The sequence below is a fragment of the Macrotis lagotis genome, chromosome X, assembly GCF_037893015.1.
Source record: "Macrotis lagotis isolate mMagLag1 chromosome X, bilby.v1.9.chrom.fasta, whole genome shotgun sequence".
In the NCBI taxonomy this organism is placed as follows: domain Eukaryota; kingdom Metazoa; phylum Chordata; class Mammalia; order Peramelemorphia; family Peramelidae; genus Macrotis; species Macrotis lagotis.
In genome coordinates this window covers 310,499,913-310,524,435 of record NC_133666.1, presented here as the reverse complement: position 1 = coordinate 310,524,435, position 24,523 = coordinate 310,499,913, and the positions used below count along the sequence as shown (strand labels likewise).

The 24,523-nt window shown below is 36.8% G+C and overlaps 1 protein-coding gene and 1 long non-coding RNA gene across 5 annotated transcripts in view; one reads left to right on the top strand and one right to left on the bottom strand.

Moving 5' to 3' along the window:
• Positions 1-24,523, top strand: part of KATNAL2 (katanin catalytic subunit A1 like 2) — a 143,092-nt gene that overhangs the window by 86,366 nt on the left and 32,203 nt on the right. For 3 of the 4 annotated variants that reach the window (XM_074200495.1, XM_074200497.1, XM_074200494.1), the window contains 5 exons: positions 1,013-1,111; positions 3,329-3,392; positions 3,612-3,730; positions 10,452-10,543; positions 13,409-13,519. In XM_074200495.1, coding sequence (XP_074056596.1) covers positions 1,013-1,111; positions 3,329-3,392; positions 3,612-3,730; positions 10,452-10,543; positions 13,409-13,519 — 485 coding nt within the window. The remainder of the gene's footprint in view (positions 1-1,012; positions 1,112-3,328; positions 3,393-3,611; positions 3,731-10,451; positions 10,544-13,408; positions 13,520-24,523) is intronic. The other variant, XM_074200496.1, reaches the window with a different exon arrangement.
• Positions 13,030-16,337, bottom strand: LOC141497722 (uncharacterized). The gene is made up of 3 exons (XR_012471417.1): positions 16,245-16,337; positions 13,318-13,563; positions 13,030-13,220 (listed from the first exon to the last, which is right to left on the bottom strand). It is a non-coding gene; the product is annotated as an uncharacterized LOC141497722 (long non-coding RNA).

Below are 24,523 nucleotides of genomic sequence, written 5' to 3'. Positions count from 1 at the left end.
CCAAAGTAGCTAATAGGGTAGTGCTTTGCAATCAATGGAACATGTAAAATTTTTTTTTGAAAATCAAGTTAGTCACCAGCCATAATATTTTATATTAGTAAGTACAGCTTTGAACTATAATCTAGGGGGGGATATCTGAATTTTATAATGTTTGTCCTTTATTCTTGGTAGATATTAGTGGGTCTTATGATCTTCATGGAATGTCTTATTGCAAGAACAGTTCCATGATTGTATCCTTGATGACACTGAATCATGTTGGAAAGAAAGCTTTTCTGATATAAAACACTTACAAATTCAGGTGGCCTGATGCAGGGAAAGATCCTGAGAGACTTTTCCTATGCTTCTTGTGAAATTGAAGTTTAGAAACTAAATTAGTTATCAGTAAAAGCCATCTTAATTGATTGCCCCAAATAGTTGCTAATGCATGTAAAAACCATGAGATTAAAGTCTCAGTAAGAGAGAAACCTGCACTTTAGTTTCATAGTTGACTTTTTTGAATTTGGAAGAAGCAATTGCTACCTGATAGAAACAGGGAGCTGTCACTGGGAATAAAAAGAAATTGCTTTCTAAATAGCATTACCTCTTTTTGTGTAATGAATTAGAAAAGTGTTAGCAAGACCAAGGAGAAAAAAAGAACCCAGTACTCCTTCAGTAACTCTGTTTCACAGTAAAAACTCATGTAATTTGAAGGCATATTCTGGAGCCTCTTTAATTATTGCCATAAATCACCTTTCTTTGTTATTGACTGAAAGCAGGTAAAGTCCTTAGTTATAAGAATTTTTCTAAAAGGAACTTGTCATCAATGGCTTCTCTAGGGAAAAGAATTGAATGCTTTCATGGCCTCCCTTTGGCAAACTAAACAAAAATTCCAGTGTATCCATGTATAATGTGAAAAGTTTTTATCACTAGACTTTATGACCTATTATAAGTCAAGTGTTGTTCTTCCACTGTGTTTATTATTGTTGTATAGAAAAGCATTAATTTTAACAAAATGATCAAATGTGCATTGCAGGACATTTATCTCCAAAATCCCAACATAAAGTGGAATGACATTATTGGACTTGATGCAGCCAAGCAGTTAGTCAAAGAGGCTGTTGTGTATCCTATAAGGGTAAGGACAAAAAAAATGATTTAAAGTCACTTCTTGGGAGTTAATTCTGCCCAATATCAATTGGACAGATATATATATATATATATATATATATATATGAGAGTCACATGCAACAGGAAATGAAGTACAGGGTGTTGTGTCCTCCATGAATTAGTCTCTTAGCTTTGTCTTGCTCCTTGGGACAATTTAAAACCAAATCCATAATGTTAATGTCCATTTGGAAACCCTAGTCTAAGATAATAGGCTGAGTGAAATAACTCCTTAATATCATAGAGCCATAGGATCAGAGCTTTAGGGCTTAGGGAATAATTGGATATATTCAGTTATTCTTTGAATAGCATGTCACTGTCTCTTCTACTTCATATCAGCCTTCTAAAAATATACCTTTTATAAAGTGAAAATGCCTCCCTTTAAAAGGACAGAGTTCATCTACATATCTTTTCCCATATTATCTTCCTTGGGCTCTGTGTGAGGTAGATAGTCTTGAGGATTATTATCCTCATTTTACAGGTGAATAAATTTGGAATCAGAAAGAGACTCATAGGCCCCTCTGTCCCACCATGAGAGAGGTGTGCCATTTTGTTAAGATATCTTAATAAAAACCATACAAAAAAAGACTCATAGGTTATTGAAAATGTTAGTGCCAGAAGGGTCCCAAGAGATCATTAAATATCTTCTTTATAAAGGAAACTGAGGCACAGAAAATTACTAACCCTGGAAAGATCACACAGCTAAAACCATCCACCTCAATATAATTTCTTTTTCGTCAATCTCTAAAGCATGTTGTCCCTTTATTAAGATACTTACTTTACTATGTATCTGTTTTATTTCTTTTAATTGATTACAAGTTCCTTAAGGGTAGGAACTGTCTTGTTCAGCTTTGTATTTCTCACAGCACTTACCAACCAGTTAATTAATAAATATTGTTAAGTATATACCATGTGCTGGCTTCCCACTGTGCTAAACACCACAGATACAACAAAAGGCAAAAGACACTCCCTACTCTCAAAGAACTAACAATCTAATGATAGTGTCTTATACCAAGTAGCAAAGTTCCAAAAGTTTTGAATTTTAATCAATCCAAATAAAATTCCATTATGATAAACTTTAAAATTCAAAAAAGTGTTCCTCTTCCCTCTGCCATTGTTTACATATTGGTAAATATTTATATGCTGGCCTCAGACAACTAAGAACTTTTCTCTTAAGTCATAGATAGAATTGCAATCTGTTTTGGTGGGAGGCCTTACCACACATGGGAGCTCTTTTCTCTGATTAAATCACATATCCTTTAATTTATGATAGTTTGACATGACAGCTATTTTGCCCTGGAAAACATACATACCATGTTGGAGTTGTATGAACATCAAAAATGTAGCAAGTTACCATTTCTAATTTTTAAAATTCTTCCCTTCTCAGCTTCATGACTATTGGCCTATTGTGTCTATTGGTCAGGGGATCTGTGCTCCAGAGGTTGAGATAACTAAATCAAGAGATATTTGTTACGAGTGAAGATTCTTTGTTTTATCTCCTACTGAATTTATTACTGAATGTGTAATTCTTGCATGAAATGTGCTACTTCAAAATAGTAGTGATGCTTAGCTGCTTAATTCACATATTCTTTATTCATTATTTTGGGTAATTGTTTTTACTCTATAAGCGGGAAGATCCTGGCAAAGTTTGTGCCACCCCTATAAATTTCTCAAGAGTAGTAAACATAAATTTTATTATCTCATGCTTTATTTTTCTTCCTTAAGGATATGATTTCTCTGTCATCACATTCAACTGAGATCAATGTATAACATGGAACCAATGTAAACACTTAACAGAATGCCTTCTGTGGGGGGGTGGGGGGAGGGAAAGCAAGAATGGGGGGGGAAATGTAAAACTCAAATAAAATCCTTTAAAAAAATCCAAAAAAAGAGTAGTAAACATAAAATTCAGGGCAAAATAATGACAAACCTGTAAGAAATGTTGTGAAATGTGCTGCCAGACATAATGTCTATGTATACCTTTATTAAGAATCAATTTTTAAAAATTCAAAGCTAGAAAATCAAGTTGATCACCAGTCATGAAATCTGATCCTATTAAATATATTTTATAACTTTTCTGAATGAGACACCTGGATTTCATATTTGTCACTCTTGTCTTTGCTATCTTTCCCAATGCACATTTGGTACAAAATTCATAACTATCCCTGAATTTCTCTTGTTTCCTTAGTATCCACAGCTGTTTACTGGGATTCTTTCTCCTTGGAAAGGGCTGTTACTTTATGGCCCTCCAGGTAAATATGCATTTTTATATCTTCTACTTTTGTTTCTGTGTTAACTGTGTTATCCATTTTCTGAGAAGGATGAATTCATTGTGGAAGTGTTATATTCCATTTCTATCTTTTGGAGAAGTTTGCTATTTGTAAGTCTCAGCCCAGCTGAGACAGTGTCTGGCTTCTGCATTTTTATGTTTTATACATGTAAGAAAGTCAATCTCATTGTTTGATTTCCAGGAACTGGGAAGACTTTGTTGGCTAAAGCTGTGGCTACCGAATGCAAAACAACCTTTTTTAATATTTCAGCATCTACCATTGTCAGCAAGTGGAGGGGTGATTCAGAAAAACTTGTCCGGGTAGGAACCCCCAATTTTTTTTCCTATGAGTTCTTGTAGGGTAGTGGCTAAGTGAGGAGGGGATTTCCCCTGGTTTCAAAGATGATGCTTGTGAGAAATTTCACATTGGGTCTTTATTTCACAAGAACATACAAAAGAGAATGCCAATTTTTACTTGACCTTTGATCTCACATCCTATCATAGGTTGGTTGACAAAGGACAATGGTCCCCCCAGGATTCTAGTTCCTTGGGGGAATAGAGACAGAAGAAAACTTTTATATACCACTTCCTTTGTGCCTTATTATCATCTCATATGAACCTCAGCACAGCCTTGGGAGGTAGATGCTGTGAAGAAAGTTGAAGAAGCTGAGGCCCCTTATGGCACTACCCAGCTGCCTATCAACAACTGATTACCCATTTTATATCCATTTTTTCTAGGGCATAGATTATTGTCATTGACAGAGTAAATAGAAACAAAATAAAAATTAAACAATTCAGCTTTCTCTCTTTAATCATTGTAATCCTTTACACTCCACACAATAGCTTTCTTCCTTCTTTGATTATCCATGAAGCTTTTCAGAACTCCCCCTCCCCCAAATTACCTGGTCCACATCATATCTCCACAGACTCTTTGATGACCTGCTCTGGTTTATGCTTGTCTCTTTCCCCAGCACCTAACAGTAGGAGTAGATGCTTAATAAATGTTTGTGGAATTATTATTGTTGATGCTTTGTTTTCTCACTTGCACAATGGTAATAATACCTGTTTTTTCTGATTCATGATTATGAGATAATATATTTGAAATCTCTAAAGGATATTGGAAAGGTCTCAAAATTCTGCCTCTCTTACTTACTTTTCATACACTTCTGCCTCGACATTTAATTTTCTTCCATGACTTCAAATCTCATCTCTACAGAGATGACTCCCCCAATTTTTGATAGACTTGATCTCCCTCTTATGCACCAGATCCATATCTTCCAGCTGTTTCTCACTTGACCCTTCAATCAAACACTTCCCAAAATTAGGGTAGCTAGGTGGCACGGTGGATAGAGCACTGGCCTTGGAATCAGAAGGATGGGAGTTCAAATCCAGATTTAGACATTTGACATTTACTAGCTGTATGACCTTGGACAAGTCACTTAATCCTGATTGCCTGGCATCCAGGACCATCTCCAGGTGTACTGATTCATATTTGGCCATTGGACCCAGATGGCTCTGGAGGAGAAAATGAGGCTGGTGACTTAGCACAGCCCCCCTTACTCTAATCCAATTTGTGCTTGGTATCATGGTATCACCTCCCCAGTGTCATAGTCTTCTTTGAGAACAAAGGACAAACATCATCAACATCCCCAAATTAGCCTTGTTATCTTTCCTTTAACCCTGGATTCCTCTCTAATTTGTGGGTGAAATTATTTTTTTTATTCTGAATTTAACAAATCAAAGAAAATGAGTATTTTTTTCTTACTAAAGATTTTATTTATTTTGAGTTTTACAATTTTTCCCCAATCTTACTTCCCAACTCCCCCCCCCCCAATGGAAAGCAATCTGTCAGTCCACATTGTTTCCATGTTGTACATTGATCCAAATTGAGTGTGATGAGAGAGAAAAGTCATATCCTTAAGGGAGAAACAAAAAGTATAAGAGAAAACAAGATCAGATAATAAGAAATCTGTTTTTTTTCTAAATTAAAGGGAATAGTCCTTAAACTCCACAGCTCTTTATCTGGATACAGATGATATTCTCCATTGCAGACAGGTCAAAATTGTCCCTGATTGTTGCACTGATGGAATGAGAAAGTTCATCAAGGTTGATCATCACCCCCATGTTGCTGTTAGGGTGTACAGTGTTTTTCTGGTTCTGTTCATCTTGCTCAGCATCAGTTCATGCAAATCCCGAAAATGAGTATTTCTATATGCTTAGTAGAATTGAAGAATATTTGTATCCCTGAAGTTCACAAAAGTTTGGTGATTTACCTAGAGCTATTAATTGTCTGAAGCAGGAGTTGAATTCATGCCTTCTTGACTCCTCTTCCTTCTTTCATCCTTGTTTTTTCAGGGGTCCCAACACTCATTCAGTCTCTTAGAATTCTTGGTGTTCTTTTTTTCCCTCTTTCCTCTTACCTGTCATAGAACACATTTACTAAGCACTATGGGATGCTTTTGCATATTATCTCTCACTTTTATCACATAAACCCTGTTTCTGTTGCTACCTTTCTGATACAGATTATCTTTTTTCTTTTCTTTCTTTCTCTTTCTTTCTCTTTCTTTCTTTCTTTCTTTCTTTCTTTCTTTCTTTCTTTCTTTCTTTCTTTCTTTCTTTCTTTCTTCAGTCTGGGATACAGACTATCTTTAATCTCTCCTGGATTCATAAGACTAGTCTCCTAATAATTTTTCCCATTTCTGCTCTCTACTTCCCCAGATTCTCTTTCACTCTGTGGCCAAATTTCCCTTCTTTATTCATTGTGTAATCGAGTTCATGTCACTTCTTTGCTTATAAGTCTTCAATAGCTTCCTAAGTAAAATATAGGAAGTCAAAGGCCTCCAAAGTTTGGCACTACCTTACTTCTTTGTGTAATCTGTCTTCCATACTTTTGATGTTATTCTCTTCCATGGCTTCTGCCTTGCAAACTGCAGTGAATCACTTCGGGGGCCCCTATATGAGCCTGTACTTTCTTGCCTTTGTTTTTTTTTTCCTGCATTTCTGGAACAGCTATTTAACTATTGAATTCCAGCCTATTCTTTTTTTAAATTTTTTAAAATTTATTTAAGACAATGGAGTTAAGTGACTTGCCCAAGGTCACACAGATTAAGTGTCTAAGACCAGGGCCAGTGCTCTATCCATTGTACCATCTAGCTGCCCCCATTCCAATCTATTCTGTAAAACCTAATTAAACAATGACTTTACTTTCTCTATGAAGTCTTCTCTGAGCCTCTCTTTGGCTAGCCCCTCCTTTGTACTTAACATAGTGCTTTGCTTGCATTTCTTATAAGTATTATCTCAAATGATATATGTAAAGTTCTTTGCAAACTTAAGTACCATGCAAGTGTCAATTTTATTTTTTCTTTCTTTTTTTAATTAGATTTGTGATTTCATTGGCATAGGGAACTCCTAGTTTGATGAACCAATACAAATCAGGAACTATTATGAAATTTAGTTGCCTGGGGAACCAACAATTATGTGACTTTCTTAGGAACACAGAATTAGTATGTATCTCAGGCAGGATTTGAACCCAGGTCTGTCTCCCCATTATTCCAGATATCTTTCTATTGTTGTCATCTTCAACATCATCATCATCATCATCATCATCATCATCATCATCATCATCATCATCATTATCATCAACATGTTCTTTTTACTATGGAATGCAGATAGCGATAGACTCAGGACAATTTGCCATTCTATTTCTACTCCTTTACATGTAATGGTCTGCATATAGTTGCACAAGCGGATAAAATAACTGTTTTATAGTGGGATAAACATATAGAATGGAACCTCACCGAGAATGGCCTCAGCACAATTTGAGGAGCACAGACAAGACAGCAGTATAATCCCCACTTCACATAATTCTCATATGATTTTGAACTACTAGGTCTCATATTTTGAAAGCTTTTCAGTCAAAAAGCATTTATGAAGAATTCACTATGTACTAGATACTAGTGATACAAAGACCAAAAACATTCTTTATTTCAAGGAATTTTTGAGGGGGGAGGGGAAAATGACATATATATATATATTCAGTATAAATCTATACAAAAAAATAGGAAGGGAGGCACAAGTAGCTGAAGAGGGAATCAGGAAGGACTTCTTATATAGGCTTTGAGTTTTACAAAATGCTTTCACAAATATATCATTTGACCAAATATTCTCATAAAGAAAAATTACTTCTCACATTTCAGTGACAAAAATTGATATTCCCTGGCCCTATCCTTCAGCTTCTTTTTAATACATTGTGGCTTATTTGGAAGCTTTCCTTATGTCACTTATAGCTTATTAACCTTTAAATTTGTGTGTTCTCATTAGAAAGTACTAAAAGATTATAGTAAAACCTCAAAAAACCAAGTTCCAATTAGCCAAAATTCTTCATTAGCATTATTAAAAACAGGTCTACTTTTTATAAATCAATATTTCTAAAAAAGTTAACATTTAGAATTTGTTTCTCTACCTCTGAACAAAAAAAGTATACTACATAACCTACAACTGGAAAATATTTGTATATATATATATATACACACATACACACACACACTTATTCTCATTCTCTATCTCTCTGTCTCTGTCTCTGTCTCTGTCTCTGTCTCTGTCTCTCTCTCTCTCTCCAATAAGAATCAGAATGTAACAGAAGCAGTACACATTCAGCTCAGTCTCCTAGATCTTTTCCACATATAATGAGAACTGATGTTCAAGACTATCATACTAAAACCATACAAACACTTTTTCAAAGAGAAGTTCAGTAATGTTCCCTGAAGACTGGACTTGAGTGAAACAAGTAAGTCATCTCAGATCTGTTAACAACATTTCCATCAAGGGGGAATTGAAAAAGACTTTTTTTTTTTTTGGTTAACCTTGAATTAACCAGAAAATTCATTTAGCCAGATCCTCATATTTCACTAGGGTTTCCATTTTTCAAGGTTTTGTTATGTTTAAGGATAATTTAGTAGAGAGGAGTTTGTTTACTTTCTTTGACCCAGTTTACTTTTTTTTTTTGTTTTGGGGTTTAAATTTTAGTCTGGGTCTTTTTTCCTTTTGCCATGTCTGGAAGGACAGGGAATGCCAGGGCTCCTTGTGGGCAGGATCCCATTGTGATCAATAGGGCAGCTTTGAGCCATTCCATTTCCATCTTGGGCCAGCCCCTCCTTAGGTGACCTTCTGGAGGTTCACTATATAATTAATATGAATTAACTCAGAAGGCCTAGGAGCAGAGACCACTGCAGCCCAAAACTCATGAGCTCCAAAGACTGTCCTCCTCTACCCCCCTCTTAACAGGGATTACAGGCAGACTCTTATAAATGCATACTGGCTTTATTTTTTAAAATGTTTAGAAAAAGGAAACTGACTTCTTCTGGCATTCAGACAGAACTCATCTTGTCCATTATACCTTGATTTTCTAACGACCTTGGTGGCCTAGCATCAATCTACTCCCTTTGTTTAGAGGTCTTTCACTGAACATTTAGGACCTTCCCCTAAATCAGAGAGGAGAGTTTTCCTGACATTTGTTTTCTCTTATTTCAATTAAAGAGTTATTTATAGAAAATGGTTTGGTTATGTTCCTCTTCTCCTAATGGGTGAAGGACTGTGTTCATGCCTGTTAGGCATGTGATTGCAGTTGAATAGTTGAGTGACCTCTTTAGCAAATGCATGCAACTTGTTGATAGCCACCTTCTTTCAATTCCACAAATTCTATCAAGGATCCACTGTATTTCCTGAAGGTCCTTGGAGATCCTTAGGCCCACTAGTGCTTTCATCCCTTTACATATTCTGATAGTGTGTAAAGAGCACTGGACTGAGAGTAGGGACACCCAGGGATGACTCTCATTTTTGCCATTTTCTGACCTTGGGTAAATCACCTCTCTTCTCTGAGGTCATTTTCTTCAATTGTAAAATGACATGATTGGTCTAGATGATCCAACAAAAATAAAACAAAAAGGTTAACACTGAGATCTTATGCTGAGGTTGGGCAGTCAACCCCTAAGGTGAAAATACTTAATAGTCAAAATTAGCTTCCTTCCAATGTCTTAAATCTCTTATAAAGTTAAGGAGCTTAAAATGGGAGTCTGATCAACTGCAGCTAGATGAGACTTTGTTACTTGTCAGTGGGGACGAGATGAATAAATCAGTGAGGCTATAAACCTATCTGAGCTCTTTTCATGATTGATCCAGTTCCAGAGGATTTGGGGGGGGGGGGGGTCTTGGGAAACATGGCCTGTGGATGACCAACTTCTCAGTGCCGTTGGGTGGTTTTCTGTCTGCATTGCTGTATGTAGATCTATTTTTCTATCTTTTTCTTTTTTGTTGTTTGATGCATGTGGTTGAGCTTACTTAAGTTAAATGCATTGTGTTACAACTCTGCAATGCTACTATATCTCTCATTTTTTATTCTTTGTTAAAGTAGTGTGCAGTTGCTTCATTCATTTACGACCTTGTGATCATCAAGTTTTATGGCAAGAAAATAAACAGGAGACTGTTTTAAGCTAGATATTTCTAATGATCAATCTGGACCCAATTTCTTTGGGAAACTAAAGTCTTCTTATTACATATCCTGTTACTTCTCTTCCCCTCTGCCTTTCCCAGAATAAGCCTTCTATAGTTATTCCTAGCAATTATTTGTAACTATAAATCTATTACTGATGAGAGAAATCATCATGAGTGGCTTTTAAGAAATATAGCAATTGTGCCCATATGTTACGAGGTGCTTCTAGCTTCTGTTGTTGTTAGCAGGGGCTAATCACTAGACTGCGAAGACAGAGAATGAGTTCCCAGTTTGATCTTACCCATTGAGAATTGGGTAACCTTGGACAAATCACTTACCCTTTCTGGATATATTTTAACAAATGATAGATGGGACTAAGTCCACTTAACCTCAAGGGGTAATGCTAGGATGAATAAGTACAATGATTGTAATTGTTATTATGATTCATCAAGTGCAACATAAATGCTTAATAATTTAGTCCTTATAAGCCCTTAACTGAGAGCTACTGAGACTTTTAACTTCAGCATTTAAACTGTTGTTTTTCTCTTGGTATAGGTGTTATTTGAACTTGCTCGGTATCATGCACCTTCAACAATCTTTCTGGATGAACTAGAGTCAGTAATGAGTCAGAGAGGCACTTCTCTGGGGTGAGTGAGGACTTGACTTTCATTTCAGAATAATATATTATTTTTTTTGTTTTTTTTTGGTAATTTTTCCCCCTCCTTTGTGTCTGATAGTCAGAAACCCATCAACATTTACCAAAATGAGCCCATTAATAAGCCAACACATTTTCAGTAAACAGATGGAAAGTCCTTTAAATTAGATCTTGTTAACTGAATCAGATACTTTAAATTTTTAGTTTCTTTGACTGGCAAAATTTTATCCTCTACCCAGAAATGTTTTTCAGGACTGAAGATTATCCAGGTCCAATGTACCAGGCTGCCAGCATCACCAAAGAAGGGGGAAGGCTTAAATTCCCTGGCCTCACAAACCACAGGCAAAGCCCCTGGCTATGCTAGGCCAGGGTAGCAACCTTAGTACTCTGTAACATTAGATAAGGTGTGCTGCATATCCAAACCAATATTCTACCTGCTGTAGCTTCTAATATCACCTTCAAGAAAGAACTGTCCTGTCTGAATTATTCTTTTTTTTAAGATACTTTTTTTTAATGTCTTGATTAGATTTGCTTCCTAGAATCATAGGATCATACAATTAGGAGAAGACCATATCGTCTAATCTGGAATCTCAAGACCTGGCACAGATGCCAGAGGTCATCTGTCCAACTTGAATTAGAATAGGCAACATCTCTGTGGTGTCTCCAACAGCAGCATCTTAGTTTACCTCCAGAGATAGGGAACCCACTACCTTTCAGCACATGTGTCTTTTGGATAGTTTTAAACTGTCTGTTCTTGGGGGTGGCTAGGTGGCGCAGTGGATAAAGCACCGGCCCTGGAGTCAGGAGTACCTAGGTTCAAATACCTATCTGTGTTACCTTGGGCAAGCCACTTAAGCCCATTTGACTTGCAAAAACCTAAAAAAAAAAACAAACAAAAAAAAAAAACCCCTATCTGTTACTAATTGAGTCCTCTGGGGTTAAGTAAAACAAATCTTTTCCACATGATGACTTCTTCAGACACTTGAAGATAGCTATGGTGTCCCCTGTCCCATTGCCAACTCTGCTCTTCTCCATATGAAATATATAGTTCATTCAGCTGGTCTTCTCTCCTCCCTAAAGTGATATCTTTTTGTTTGTTTATTTTTTGTTTTTAAGACAATAGGGTTAAGTGACTTGCCCAAGGTCACACAACTAGGTCTTTATATAATAAATTCTCTAGGTCCCTTATCTTCCTTATTGTCCTTCTTCAGATGCATTTCATCTTGTCATTGTCCTATAAAATAAAATAATGAATTGTAACTAGAAAAAATTTAAGTGAAATTTTTTTAAATGTTTCATTTTTTTCCAAATACACAATTTTTAACATTCAAATTCCCTCCCTCTCTTCTCTCTTTCCTAAAGTGATATCTTTTTGTTTGTTTTCTGTTTTTAAGACAATGGGGTTAAGTGACTTACCCAAGGTCACCAGCTAGGTAATTATTAAGTGTCTGAGGTCAGATTTGAACTCAGGTCCTCCTGATACCAGGGCTGGTACTCTATCTACTATGCCATCTAGCTATCCCTAAAGTGATATCTTTTAAGAAAATTCATCTAATTAGGAGATAAGCAATCCCCAAAAATAATATGGATCCACACTGTGTTGCTTTGAAAACTTTCTTACTCCCTTCATCATCCTTTACAGAGAATCACAGATCTAGAGCTAAAAGAGACATCAGAGGCTAGCAATTCTAGCACTTCACAGATAAGAAAACTGAGGCCCAGAGAAAGTAGGTGACTTGCATGTAATTAGGAAAAAGGTAGAGTCAGAATTTGATTCCAGATCCTGCCACTGCCAAACCCACTAGCCCATTTTAGGGCAAAAAATGGAAAGTTCTGCTGTCCACAAAAGTTAGTTTAGTTACACCTGACTCTTTGTGACCCCATTTGAGTTTTTCTTGGAAAAGTTTCCCATTTCCTTCTCCAGCTCATTTTACAGAGGGGAAAATTGAGCAAAACAGGGTTAAGTGACATGCCCAGGGTCACTCAGATAGTCTGAGGCCAGTTTGGAACTTGGATCTTCCTGATTCCAGACTCAGCACTCTATCCACTGTGTCACAGGAAATTTAAATGCTCTTCCTTTGGGCAAGTCCAAAGACACAAAGTGAAAACAAATAGCTGAGCAGCTTTCTGATGTTTTGGTCAATTCAGGTGCAATTTGGGTTATCCAAGCCTAGGAAAAGAGGTTTCTTTCTTATTGACAGTGAGTGGTTTTGGGGAGAAAGGGAAGGGATGGGAGAGAAACTTAATTGTGCAGAAACTCTCTCACTTTTCCATTCTGACTGCATGTGGGGTAAGCTGTTCTTTCATTGTACTTATATTGGTTCTCCATTGAAAACACGGATCACAGCATCAGTTTGGTTATTTATGTCTCTTCTTGGACAATTTTAGATCCTTAAAAAATAGGCAGCCTGTGTACATTGGTATATGAAGAGACTATATAACATATACTATGCTGCAGACGGACATAGCATCATTGCCTTTAATCTACCAATAGCACGTTTACCCTTGTCTTGTGCTGTTTCCCAGTTTACTGCCAATCCTCAATTTGATGGCTTTTTCTGTTAAATACTCCCATTAGCATTCATTCACTTCCATTCTGTTAATCTTTATGCCAAGATTAAGCCAAGTCATATGTTTTTGTTTTTTGGCTTTGTATCAGTGGCTTCTCACTGTAGTGAAATGAAGAGAGAATTTGACATAATGCATGTGTATTTGCTAGGATAAATTAATCATGGTTTGTAGTTGGAAGGAATTTGAAATACTGACTAGGAGTTAGTTACTGTGAGCTCCACTGTTAGAAATAGAAGTGACGGTTCCCCATCACTTCATAAATTCACGCATTTCTTCTTTTTGATAGGGGAGAACATGAAGGAAGCCTTCGGATGAAAACAGAATTGCTAATGCAGATGGATGGCTTGGCCCGATCTGAAGATCTTGTCTTTGTTTTAGCAGCTTCCAATCTGCCATGGTAAGAGACAAGGACAGTACATTTTTGAATACATTTTCCTGAGCCTGTAAGCACAAGAGAAAGATTTCATCCAGAGAACTTTGGGGAAAGCGTTTATATTTGATTTAAATATTTGAAGATTAATTTGAAGTTTTTCTGCAATTCTTAATACTTGTATCAAGTAAGACTCATCCTTACTAAAGAAAACATATGTTAGCACTCCCAAATGATAGTATTTTAAATGAACTACTTCCATTTTAAAGTCAATTTTTTTCTTTTTTTATTATTTTTTTATTAAAGATTTTGAGTTTTACAATTTTCCCCAATCTTAATTCCCTCCCCCCACCCCCCACAGAAAGCAATTTGTCAGTCTTAACATCATTTCCATGTTGTACATTGATCCAAATTGAGTGTGATGAGAGAGAAATCATATCCTTAAGGAAGAAACAAAAAGTATATGAGATAACAAGATCAAACAATAAGATATCTGTTTTTTTTTTTTTCTAAATTAAAGGGAATAGTCCTTGAACTTTTTCAAACTCCACAGCTCTTTATCTGGATACAGATAGTATTCTCCATTGCAGAAAGTCAAATATTTTTAAAAATTATTTTAAGCTACTTAGGATTTTGACATAGACCTATAAAGTACCTAAAAATTTTCAGGATTCAAAGAGTAGTGTGGTCAGATTTTGTGAGCATATTTTTTTAAAAGATAAGAGGAAAATCTATTCTTTATGAGAGCCTAGTAAGTAGAAAAATAAATGTTCTCTAATTGAATACATAATCCACCATTAGAATTCTGGTTTTAGGGTCAGTCAAATAAATAGAGGAATTAAAAAGCCCAGAGAAGTGACAGTAACTTCTCTGGTCTTATGCCTGATTCACGTCACAGACTGGATTTGGAGTTTCTTCGTCTGTTTCACCAAAATGATATGCATGTGTGTTTGTGTGTGTGTGTGTGTGTGTGTGTGTGTGTGTGTATAAATGTAGTTTTGTATGTGTGTGTATATGTATATATATGTATATATACATATATATATATATTATATATATATATACACATATGTCAGGAAGTTGAAAATGGGGATAATAATACCTGCCTTTATTGACATGACATAATCATCATATTAGGATGATGACCGTAAAAGCCCTTGGGAACTGTCGAACACTCTATAAATGCAAATACAACTGTGGTCATAAGAAAAAGTTAAACATTTTCTTATAGAGAATATGCATAATATTCTTGATTCTTCTACGAATCAGAGTAATTATTGATCTTTCTGGAGCTGAGGAAATTCTTTCAGGCTAATGTCAAACCTGATTTGGGGCATTTTTCAGGACAGAGAACATATTCATTCCACTCTGAAAAGAAAGAAGTTGGCTCCCTTTTCATGAATAGAAACAAAAACAAGTGTTTAGTCCTTTCCTTGACCTGTTTTATCAGTTAGTGGTGGTAGGTAGAGAAAGGAAAAAAAAATAACATCTCATCTGGGTCATTTGATGTGATAAGAAGTGGAAGAAAATAAATAGTTCTTTTTTATAATTATATAAGTATTTTGTTTTCCAATTACATACAGTGGTCATTTCTACCAATCATTTTTTGCAAGGTTTTGAATTTTACAATTTCCCCTTTCCCTCCCCCTCCCCCCAATAGAAGGCTGTCTGTTATAGTCTTTACATTTGTTTCCATAATATGCATAGATCAAAATTGTATGTGTTGAGAGAAAAAAACAGATCCATAAGGAAGAAAGAAAACATTAGAGATAGCAAAATTATGTAATATATCAGACAACTTTTTAAAAATTGAGGATAATAATCTTTGGTCTTCTTTCAAACTCCATGGTTCTTTCTCTGGATACAGATGGTAGAATAATAAATATTTCAACTTTAATATTATCATTTAAGATAATCAGTAGGTTGGAATGTTTACTGTGCACAATTAGGGCTAATTTGACCCGCCTCAATTGCTGAGCATTCATAAACCCAGGCCTAGGAGTCCAGAGGGAAACAGGATATTTAACAGAGCCATTAAGGCAAATCCTATCTTTAGATGTCTACTTAACTCAACAATAATTTGCCCAAATAATGAAGGTATAAAGTAAGTTGATGCTGACCTCTTCTCAACTGTTAGCTGTAGTCTTGCAGCTTACAGGATCCTTGGGGAAACCAAAGCCCCAGATAAAAAAAAAAAATCAGAAATTTGGAAGAAATAATGGGAGTAAAATGATTTGCATTGAAAATAACGTAGAAAAGAGTGGAAAATAAGGCTGTATTTAATTGTTGAATTTTTGTCTCTTCTTTTGCCTCTGCCCATAATGCATTACAGTTAGCTGCTGAGGGAAAGTCAGTGTGAAGCCCCCAACTTCCCTTTGCTAAATGTCCTTTATTATTTACTGTGGCATCTTTCTCACTGGAAGTAGGTCTTTGGGACTATGTGTATGAGTGACCAACAGCTGAAAAAGAATGGTAACATGAACTACAGTTTTTTCCCAAATTGTGGATAGAGTTGAAGTTTATGAGGCCATTTGCTGTCTCTAACTCTGTATCTTGTTAGCTATACCTGGTATTGTTTTTGTTCCTTATCATTGCTTGAAGTTACTTACCTCTATCTTCAATGTCCCAGAGAGTAGAGTAACTACTATTATTATCATTGGTTCATTACCGATTACTACTTAATTGAACTTGATTTTTTGTTCAGTCTCAGAATAGGAAGGGACCCCAGAGACCACATTGTTCAACCATGTACCTGAAAAAAACGCCTTCCACATCCTCCTGATAAGCTGTCCACTAAGCTCTGATTGAAGCTCCTTAGCTAGGAGGAGCCCATGTCTTCCCAAACTGGATGGTTCTACAGAGACCTCTAGTTGCCAAGGCAATGATAATTGCTTCTTGAGAATCTTGGGGTCCATAAAGATTTGCTCTTTCCCAAATGGAATCCAGCCCACTCTTCTCAGAGCCCACTTTGTCATCCCTCGGTCCTGTCTGTCCCAGATATATATACTGTTGGCTGAGCTCTATAGGGTATCCTTACAAATGTAGGGAGCAGACATTCTCTTACCCCTTTGGTCTTTCCTGAGTAGACAGACAAGTTAAACTAAGGAGACTGCCATTTTCTGAGTCTTGATGGAGTTACAACCAGAGGAGCTCATTGTTTCCAAGGAATTTCTCTGTGATGGAACTTCACCATCACCGTCTCCCTGATTCATGCCTCATCTGATGTTTATTTTCAGAGACGGTCACTGAACAGGGCCATGTCTGTTGTTATATCTATCAAGGAATCTTGAATGACCCTGGTGTATAGAGGGGAAACATGTAAAAGAACTTAAAAGACCTTGTTCTGCCCAATCAAATGGTTTTGTTTTCTTTTCATAATCAACAAAGTGTAAGGGGATAGTATATTCCCTGCATCTTTCCATTTCATTGCAAAATGGTAATCATGTGGTCTATTGTTGAATATCACTTGTGGATCCTGCTTATTCTCTGCTAATATCCTTATCACAGACTCCTTCAATTTGTGTGCATAAGAAACTCAAAAGATTTTGTATAAATAAGCATTGTTTACAGGTTAGTTTTATTGTTGTTCTCTCAGTCATTTTTGATATTAATAAAACTCAGAATTTTTCTACACCTTTTGAATCTTTTCCTCTGGAGAAGACCTCAATGCGCTCATTGTATTTTTCTAGCATAAACCTCGTGTGTGTGTGTGTGTGTGTGGGTGTGTGTGTGTGTGTGTGTATTTTTTGTTCAACCTGCCTTGTTTCCTGTTTTTATTTTCATAAGATTTTACAAATGAATTCTAACCCAGTGTTGCCTTTTGTAATCTTTTTTCTCCGACAAAGAAATCACTTATTTCCTAAATAAATAATTTTTCTGGATTCTTTTGGTTTTCTTGTTGGGTAAATTAATTTATACTAATTACACCAGATGAAATTATTAGAGTTGGTGTTGACATCAATTGTAGACCAGTTGTCATTTTTTATTTTCAGTTACTTGCTTAAATGAGTTTAGGGTTGTTTCAATTTGCAGGATATATTTTTGTAATTTTTTTTTTTACAATGATTCTTTTCATAGCTCTGATGAGTTGATGGTCTAATTGTATACAGATGACTCATTTCAGTTCCATTTGAAAAGCTTGTCTTTCCCATACATTTATCATACTGTTTCATTCTCTGTTGTATTATTTGATGGTGCCATATCTGGTGACCACTAGTTTTTTCTTTTTCTTTTAAAATTTAATTTAAAGCAATGGGGTTAAGAGTTACTTGCCCAAGGTCACACAACTAAGCAGTTATTAAGTATCTGAGGCCGAATTTGAACTCAGCTCCTCCTGACTCCAGGGTCACTATCCATTGTGCCACCTAGCTGCCCCTTTTTATTTTTTATTTTTTTTTATTTTCTTTCAGTTTTTTTCCAAAGAAAGTGTACATGATATACAGGCATGAAGCCTCTGTGTAATTTTTTCATTTTTCCCTTCTCTTTCTCTTATGTTCTCCTCACCATTTCCCACTTTTGTTTTGAAATAACCAAGTATCAGAGTGTATGATGACTTACTTAATTTGCATGCTCTTATCAAGTTTTTTGTAAAATCTCCTTATCACATCATCCTCAGGAACTGGTATCGATGTTCACCCAGCAACTCTTTTTATGATAGTCTTTTTGTAATTATCATTAGTGCTATAATAAATAATGCCAAATGTTTCACATTTGTCTCCTCTTTCTTGCTAATAATCTTTAGTCTCCTCTCTATCTACTAGTTCATTCCTTGATGTTTATGAACATGCTGATGTTTTCCCAATCCTTAAAAACTACCATTTGACCTTAGAATTATCATAAGTTAATATTCTGTTGATTGCCACCCTGGCACAGGGAACTGTTTGTCCTTTGTTTTTAAAGAAGGATTCAAAGAGTTGCTTGTGAATTGGATTTAAGTGAGGCAGAGTTGCACAAAGTTGTCAAACTCCTCTTCCAGAGTCAGCAAAGTCCAATAGCAGGACAGTAGCATCCTGATCAGTCTCCCTGCCTTGTCTTTCCCTCTTCCAATGAAAAATTATTCATTTGAAAACATTTATTAAGTATATCAGCCACTAAGACAACCTAAATGAATTTACATTTTACGTACAAAAACAGCATGTACTCATAAAAACAAATATATATGAATACATATAATTTGAAAAAATAAATTCAGTGTCATTTATTGTGGGTAGAAGATGACCTTCTTATACATAAATTCAATGTCAGCCTTTGAGTAGGCTGTCTTCCTTGCCTGAAATTCTCTCTCACTTCACCTCTTAGTTTTTTCCAAAGCTCAGGTCATCTTATGAAAGAGATGAAGGCCTTTCCTGATCTTCTTATATGCTAATACCATCCCTTCCCTTATTTTTTTAAAATATACTTTGTATATCTATGTGTACAGATTATCTTCCCCTATAAAATAGAAACTCTTTGAAGATGAGGACTCTTTCATTTTTGCCATTTTTATCTTAACCCTTATAGCACAGCCTGGCAGATACTGTAGCAGATACTTAAATATTGATTGATTGTATCCCCTGTAGCACTTGTCAAAGGTTCAGGACATGGTAGATACTGAATAGATAATTTCAGATTGATTTACCTGTTCTTTTTCTTGTCTCCTTTCATTAGTAATAAGCAGTACGTTGTTTAGTTTATCATATCAAACTGTTATTTTTAAAAGTATTTTTTAACAAACCATTCATGCTATAATTTTCCAGAGAGAATCTTGACAGCAAGAGTCACTTGTGCCACTTACGACACTAAAACTATTTTATTAGTCGTTTCTTGAAATTTTTCTTTCTTTCTTTTTTTTTGGCAAGGCAAATGGTGTTAAGTGGCTTGCCCAAGGCCACACACCTAGGTAATTATTAAGTGTCTGAGGCTGGTTTTGAACTCAGGTACTCCTGACTCCAGGGCCAGTTCACTATCGACTGTGCCACCTAGCTGCCCCAACATTTTTCTGAGAATAGCAGTGGCTTATGAAGTCTAACAAGAATATATGTTCCCATAGTACATAAATAGTAATATATTTTGACAATATACAGAGCCATCTAAAAGCAGTACAAGAATGATCTATAACCACAATATCTATACACATTTATGTTTTTGTTTAGATGGATTCATTTGCTTGCTTAGTTGTGTCTATCATATCATTGGCACCTGGGCATTAAAAGGGTAAAGGATATCAAGCTACTATCTGTTTTATTCATATCCATTATTCAAGGACATCTTGGTGGTGCAGTGAATAGAGTGTTGGGCCTGGAGTCAGTTCAGTTCCTGCCTCAAGTACTTGCTAGTTGTGTGACCCTGGACAAGTTACTTAACCTTGTTTACCTCAATTTCTTTATCTGTAAAATAAGCTGGAGAAGGAAATAACACATCACTCTAGTATCTTTGTCGAGAAAATCTCAAATGGGGTCACAAAGTATCTAGGAAAAAAAGACAGGGGATTTCCAGCCAAGATGTCAGAGAGAAGACAGGCACAGTTCTAAAGTCTCCTGATCTTTCCCCATCTATCACATGAAACAAACCTCTTAAAAGAAATCCGACCCACAAAACCCAGAAAGAAAAGCCAGGAGAAAGAACATCTACCTCAGGATTTGTCTCCTGCAGCAGCTTTGGCCGAATTTGGGCAGGTGAGTCTGGGCTCAGAGGGAGGATCAGCCCCGGATCAGCCAGATTAACAGCTGAATTGGAACCGGGAGTCGGAGGGCAGGAGAGCCAGACCTGCTGGATCAGCGGTGGGGCTGGACGAAAGGGGCTTGGGTCTGTGGGGAAGCAGAGGTGCTGGTGTTGGTGCTGTCCCCCTGGAGCTTGGGGAGCAGGCTGGGGGAAGAGTCCTGGTGCAGGAGAGCTGCGGACACCAGGCCTAGGCTCCTCGGGTCTGAGAAATTCTGAGTCCACGCCTCCATTGCACAGAGGCCTCTTCCCAAACAAACAAATGCAAACTACTTCTGCATCAGGCCCAGGTATGTGAGCAGAAGAACCAGCCCAGCTGAGGAATGACCTCAGGCCAGGGTAAAGCCCACCATTGATTGAAGGCAAAAGAATTCAATAGTTCCAACTCCTGCCTTCAAGCAAAGGGAGAAGGCCTCTCAACCAAGGTCACAGACACTCCAGAGAGGGCAACCAGCACTTCCTACTGGCCAGCCAGAGAAACTGCATGCAGTAAAGCCTTTAGCGATCCCAAGCCCAGGTGAACCAGCCCCACCCCCAACTCAAGGTCTTAGCATAATGAAGAAGAGTCAGCGAAAAGGTGGATCCATAGAAAAATTCCTGGAAGGGAAAGACCCCAACTCAGAGAGACCTGGAACCTCTGAGGAGAATACAATCTGGTCTCCAGCACAGCAAGACTTCCTTGAAGAAATAAGGAAGGAGCTTAAAAATTTGGGAGAGACAATTAATACCTTGCAACAAGAAAAAAAAACCTTAGAAAGTACAATGGGACAAACACAAAAGGAGAATAAATCTCTCAGATCATCAATTGGACAATTACAAAATGAGAATAATTCTCTCAGATCCTCAAATGAGCAAATGCAAAAAGAAATTAATTCTCTCAAAACCTCAATTGGTCAAATGGAAAGCTCTTTCAAAAGTAGAATTGACCAATTCGAAAAGGAGTTGCAAAAGGTTAATGAAGAAAACTCCTCCCCCCAAAAAATAATGGAGTCTACAGAAACTAATGACTCCATGAGACAGCAAGAATCAGTTAAACAAAATCAAAAAATAGAAAAAATAGAAGCAAATGTAAAATACCTCATCAACAAAACCACTGACCTTGAGAATAGATCGAGGAGGGGCAACCTGAAAATTATAGGACTTCCTGAAAACATTGAAGAGAAAAAAAGCCTGGACTTAATATTACAGGATCTAGTGATGGAAAACTGCCCTGATACCATGGAATCAGAGGGCAAAGTAGTTATTGAAAGAGTACATCGATCCCCACCAGAAAAAGATCCTAAAATGAAAACACCAAGGAATGTTGTGGCCAAACTGCAGAACTATCAGATAAAAGAGAAAATCCTGCAAGCAGCCAGGAAAAAACAATTTAAATATCAAGAAGCCACAGTAAGGATCACGCAGGACCTGGCTGCATCAACTTTAAGGGTTTGAAGGGCCTGGAACGAGATATTTCGAAGAGCACAGGAGCTTGGAATGCAGCCAAGAATCTACTTTCCTGCAAAGCTGAGCCTTCTCTTCCAGGGAAAAAGATGGACATTTAACAAAATGGAAGAATTCCAAAAATTTCTGATGAAAAGACCAGAGCTAAACATAAAATTTGGACATCAAGCAGGAGGTTCAAGAGACACATGAAAAGGTAAAAAAAAGGGGGGGGCAGTAAAAGGAAAAAAAATGGAATCCAGTAATTTGAAACTGGCTATATCCCAGCATGGGGGGAAAAAAAGATTCTCATAAACTTTGAGAAATGTAACTCTAACAGAGAGAATACACCTAGCCAGAAATGATGGACATTCATGACCTATCCATGAGACTACTATCTAATGGGATATAACTGGCTTTAACTCCACTTGGGAGAAAGACTAATAACTCTCAGGAATTTTGACTCTATCCGATAGAATATATTGAACTAGAAGGGACAGACACTCAGAATTTTCTATGACTTAGAATGATCTAAAAAAACACTACCTCCCTAAAAAGGGGGACAGGAAAGAGACGGGAGGAGGGAGGGGATTGAATGGGGTAAATCTCATTACACTAAAAATTACCAAAAAACCTATGATAATAGTGGGGAAGAAGGGAGCAGAGGAGAAACACCTGAATCTTCTTCTCATCAGACTTGGCTTAAAGTCAACCTACATATACTCAGTTAACTTATAAAACATCTAACCTTTCAAGTATTAAAAGGGGAAAAAGGAAAAAGGGGGAGGGGGGGACAGAGAAAGGGAAGGGAAGTGGGGGAAATAAGGGGAAATAACAAAAGGAAGGGAAGGGAAAAGGGAAAGGGGAAAGAAAGGGGAGGGTGTGATATAGGAGGGCAAATACACTGAAGGGGTGGTTTTCAGAAACAAAAGACTGGGGAATATGGATAAAAGGTGGGGAAGGGGGGAAAATACAAACAGAGGGAAGATAGCACTGAGGGCAATAAAGAATTAGTAATCATAACCTTGAATCTGAATGGGATGAACTCTCCCTTAAAACGTAAGCAAATAGCAGAGTGGATTAAAAACCAGAATCCTACAATATGCTGCTTATAAGAAACTCATTTGAAGCAGAGAGATACATATAGAGTAAAGGTAAAAGGTTGGAGCAAAATATATTTTGCTTCAGCTGAAGTAAAAAAAGCAGGGGTAGCAATCCTTATCTCAGACAAAGCAGAAGCAAAAATAGATAGTGTTAAAAGAGATAAGGAAGGAAACTTTATCCTCCTAAAAGGTACCATAGACAATAAAGTCATTTCAATATTGAATATATATGCACCCAGTGGGAAAGCACCCAAATTTTTAGAGGAGAAACTGAAAGAACTACAGGAAGACACAGACAGCAAAACTCTACTAGTGGGACACCTCAACCTCCCACTATCAGATCTAGATGAATCGAATCATAAAACAAACAAGAAAGAAATTAGGGAGGTAAAGAGATTGTTAGAAAAATTAGATATGGTAGACTTATGGAGGAATCTGAATGGGGATAGAAAGGAATATACCTTTTTCTCTGCAGTACATGGAACTTATACAAAAATTGACCATGTACTAGGACACAAAAACCTAATGATCAACTGCAGAAAGGCAGAAATAGTGAATACATCTTTCTCAGATCACAATGCAATAAAAGTCATATGCAATAATGGGCCAAGGAGGTATAGACCCAGAACAAATTGGAAACTGAATAACCTCATTTTAAAAAATGAGTGGACCAAAAAACAAATTATAGAAAGAATTAACCATTTTATCCTAGATAATGATAATAATGAAACAACATATCAAAACCTATGGGATTCATTCAAAGCGACTCTCAGGGGATATATTAAAGCTCTAAATGCTTATATGAATAAATTGGAGAAAGAGGAAATCAATAAACTAAACATGCACCTAAAAAAATTAGAGAAAGAAAAAAAGACAGAAATAACCATCATATAATTATTGGCAGCCTCTACTAGAATCTCACAATCAGCTGTTTTCATGGAGATTAATCATCTTTTGAAGATTATCCATTTGAATGGCTTTACAGTTTTGTGTGTAGTGAAAACATGAAACTTTCCACGTACTTTTTTTTTAAAAAAAATTTATTTTGTATTCCACAACCTTTCCCCCAATCTTGCTCTCCCCACCCCCACAGAAGGCAGTCCTAGTCTTTACATTGTTTCCATGGTATACATTGATCCAAGTTGAATGTGATAAAAGAGAAATCATATCCTAAAGGTAATAGTCTTTGGTCTCTGTTCAAACTCCACAATTCTTTATACACTGCTAAAATATTCTTCTTTAAGAGCAAAAATAATACTCCACCCCCACAAAAATATAGAACTTCATGAGAAATAAGTAAAAGAAAGAGGGGAAAAAATGTGCTTTAGTCTGGTTCTGATACCATCATCTCTGTCTTGGGTGGATCGCATTCTTCATCATAAGTCCATCACAGAAGCCACCTCCATACTTTTCCACAGTTGCTGTTGCTGACTGTAATTCCCTCCATCCATTCCTCCCCACTACCATATACTATATTCTCTCTCTCCCTTCATCCTGTCCCTCTTCCAAAATGTGCTGTAGGGCAGCCAAATGGCACAGCAGACAAAGCACTGGCCCTGGGGCCAAGAGGCCCCCAAGCCCGCAAACCACCCTGGAGACCCAGCAAGCACCGAGCCCCGTGGTCTTGGACAGGTCAACCAATTCCAGCACCTTGCAAAAAGTAAAAAAAGATAATGAGTTATATCTGACTGTTCTCTCCCATGATCTACCCTCTCCTCCATCACCCACATCCCCCTTCTCTCCTTACTCCAGATGTCTATACCGTATTGAGTGTGTATACTGTTTCCTCTCTGAGCCATTTCTTTTTTAA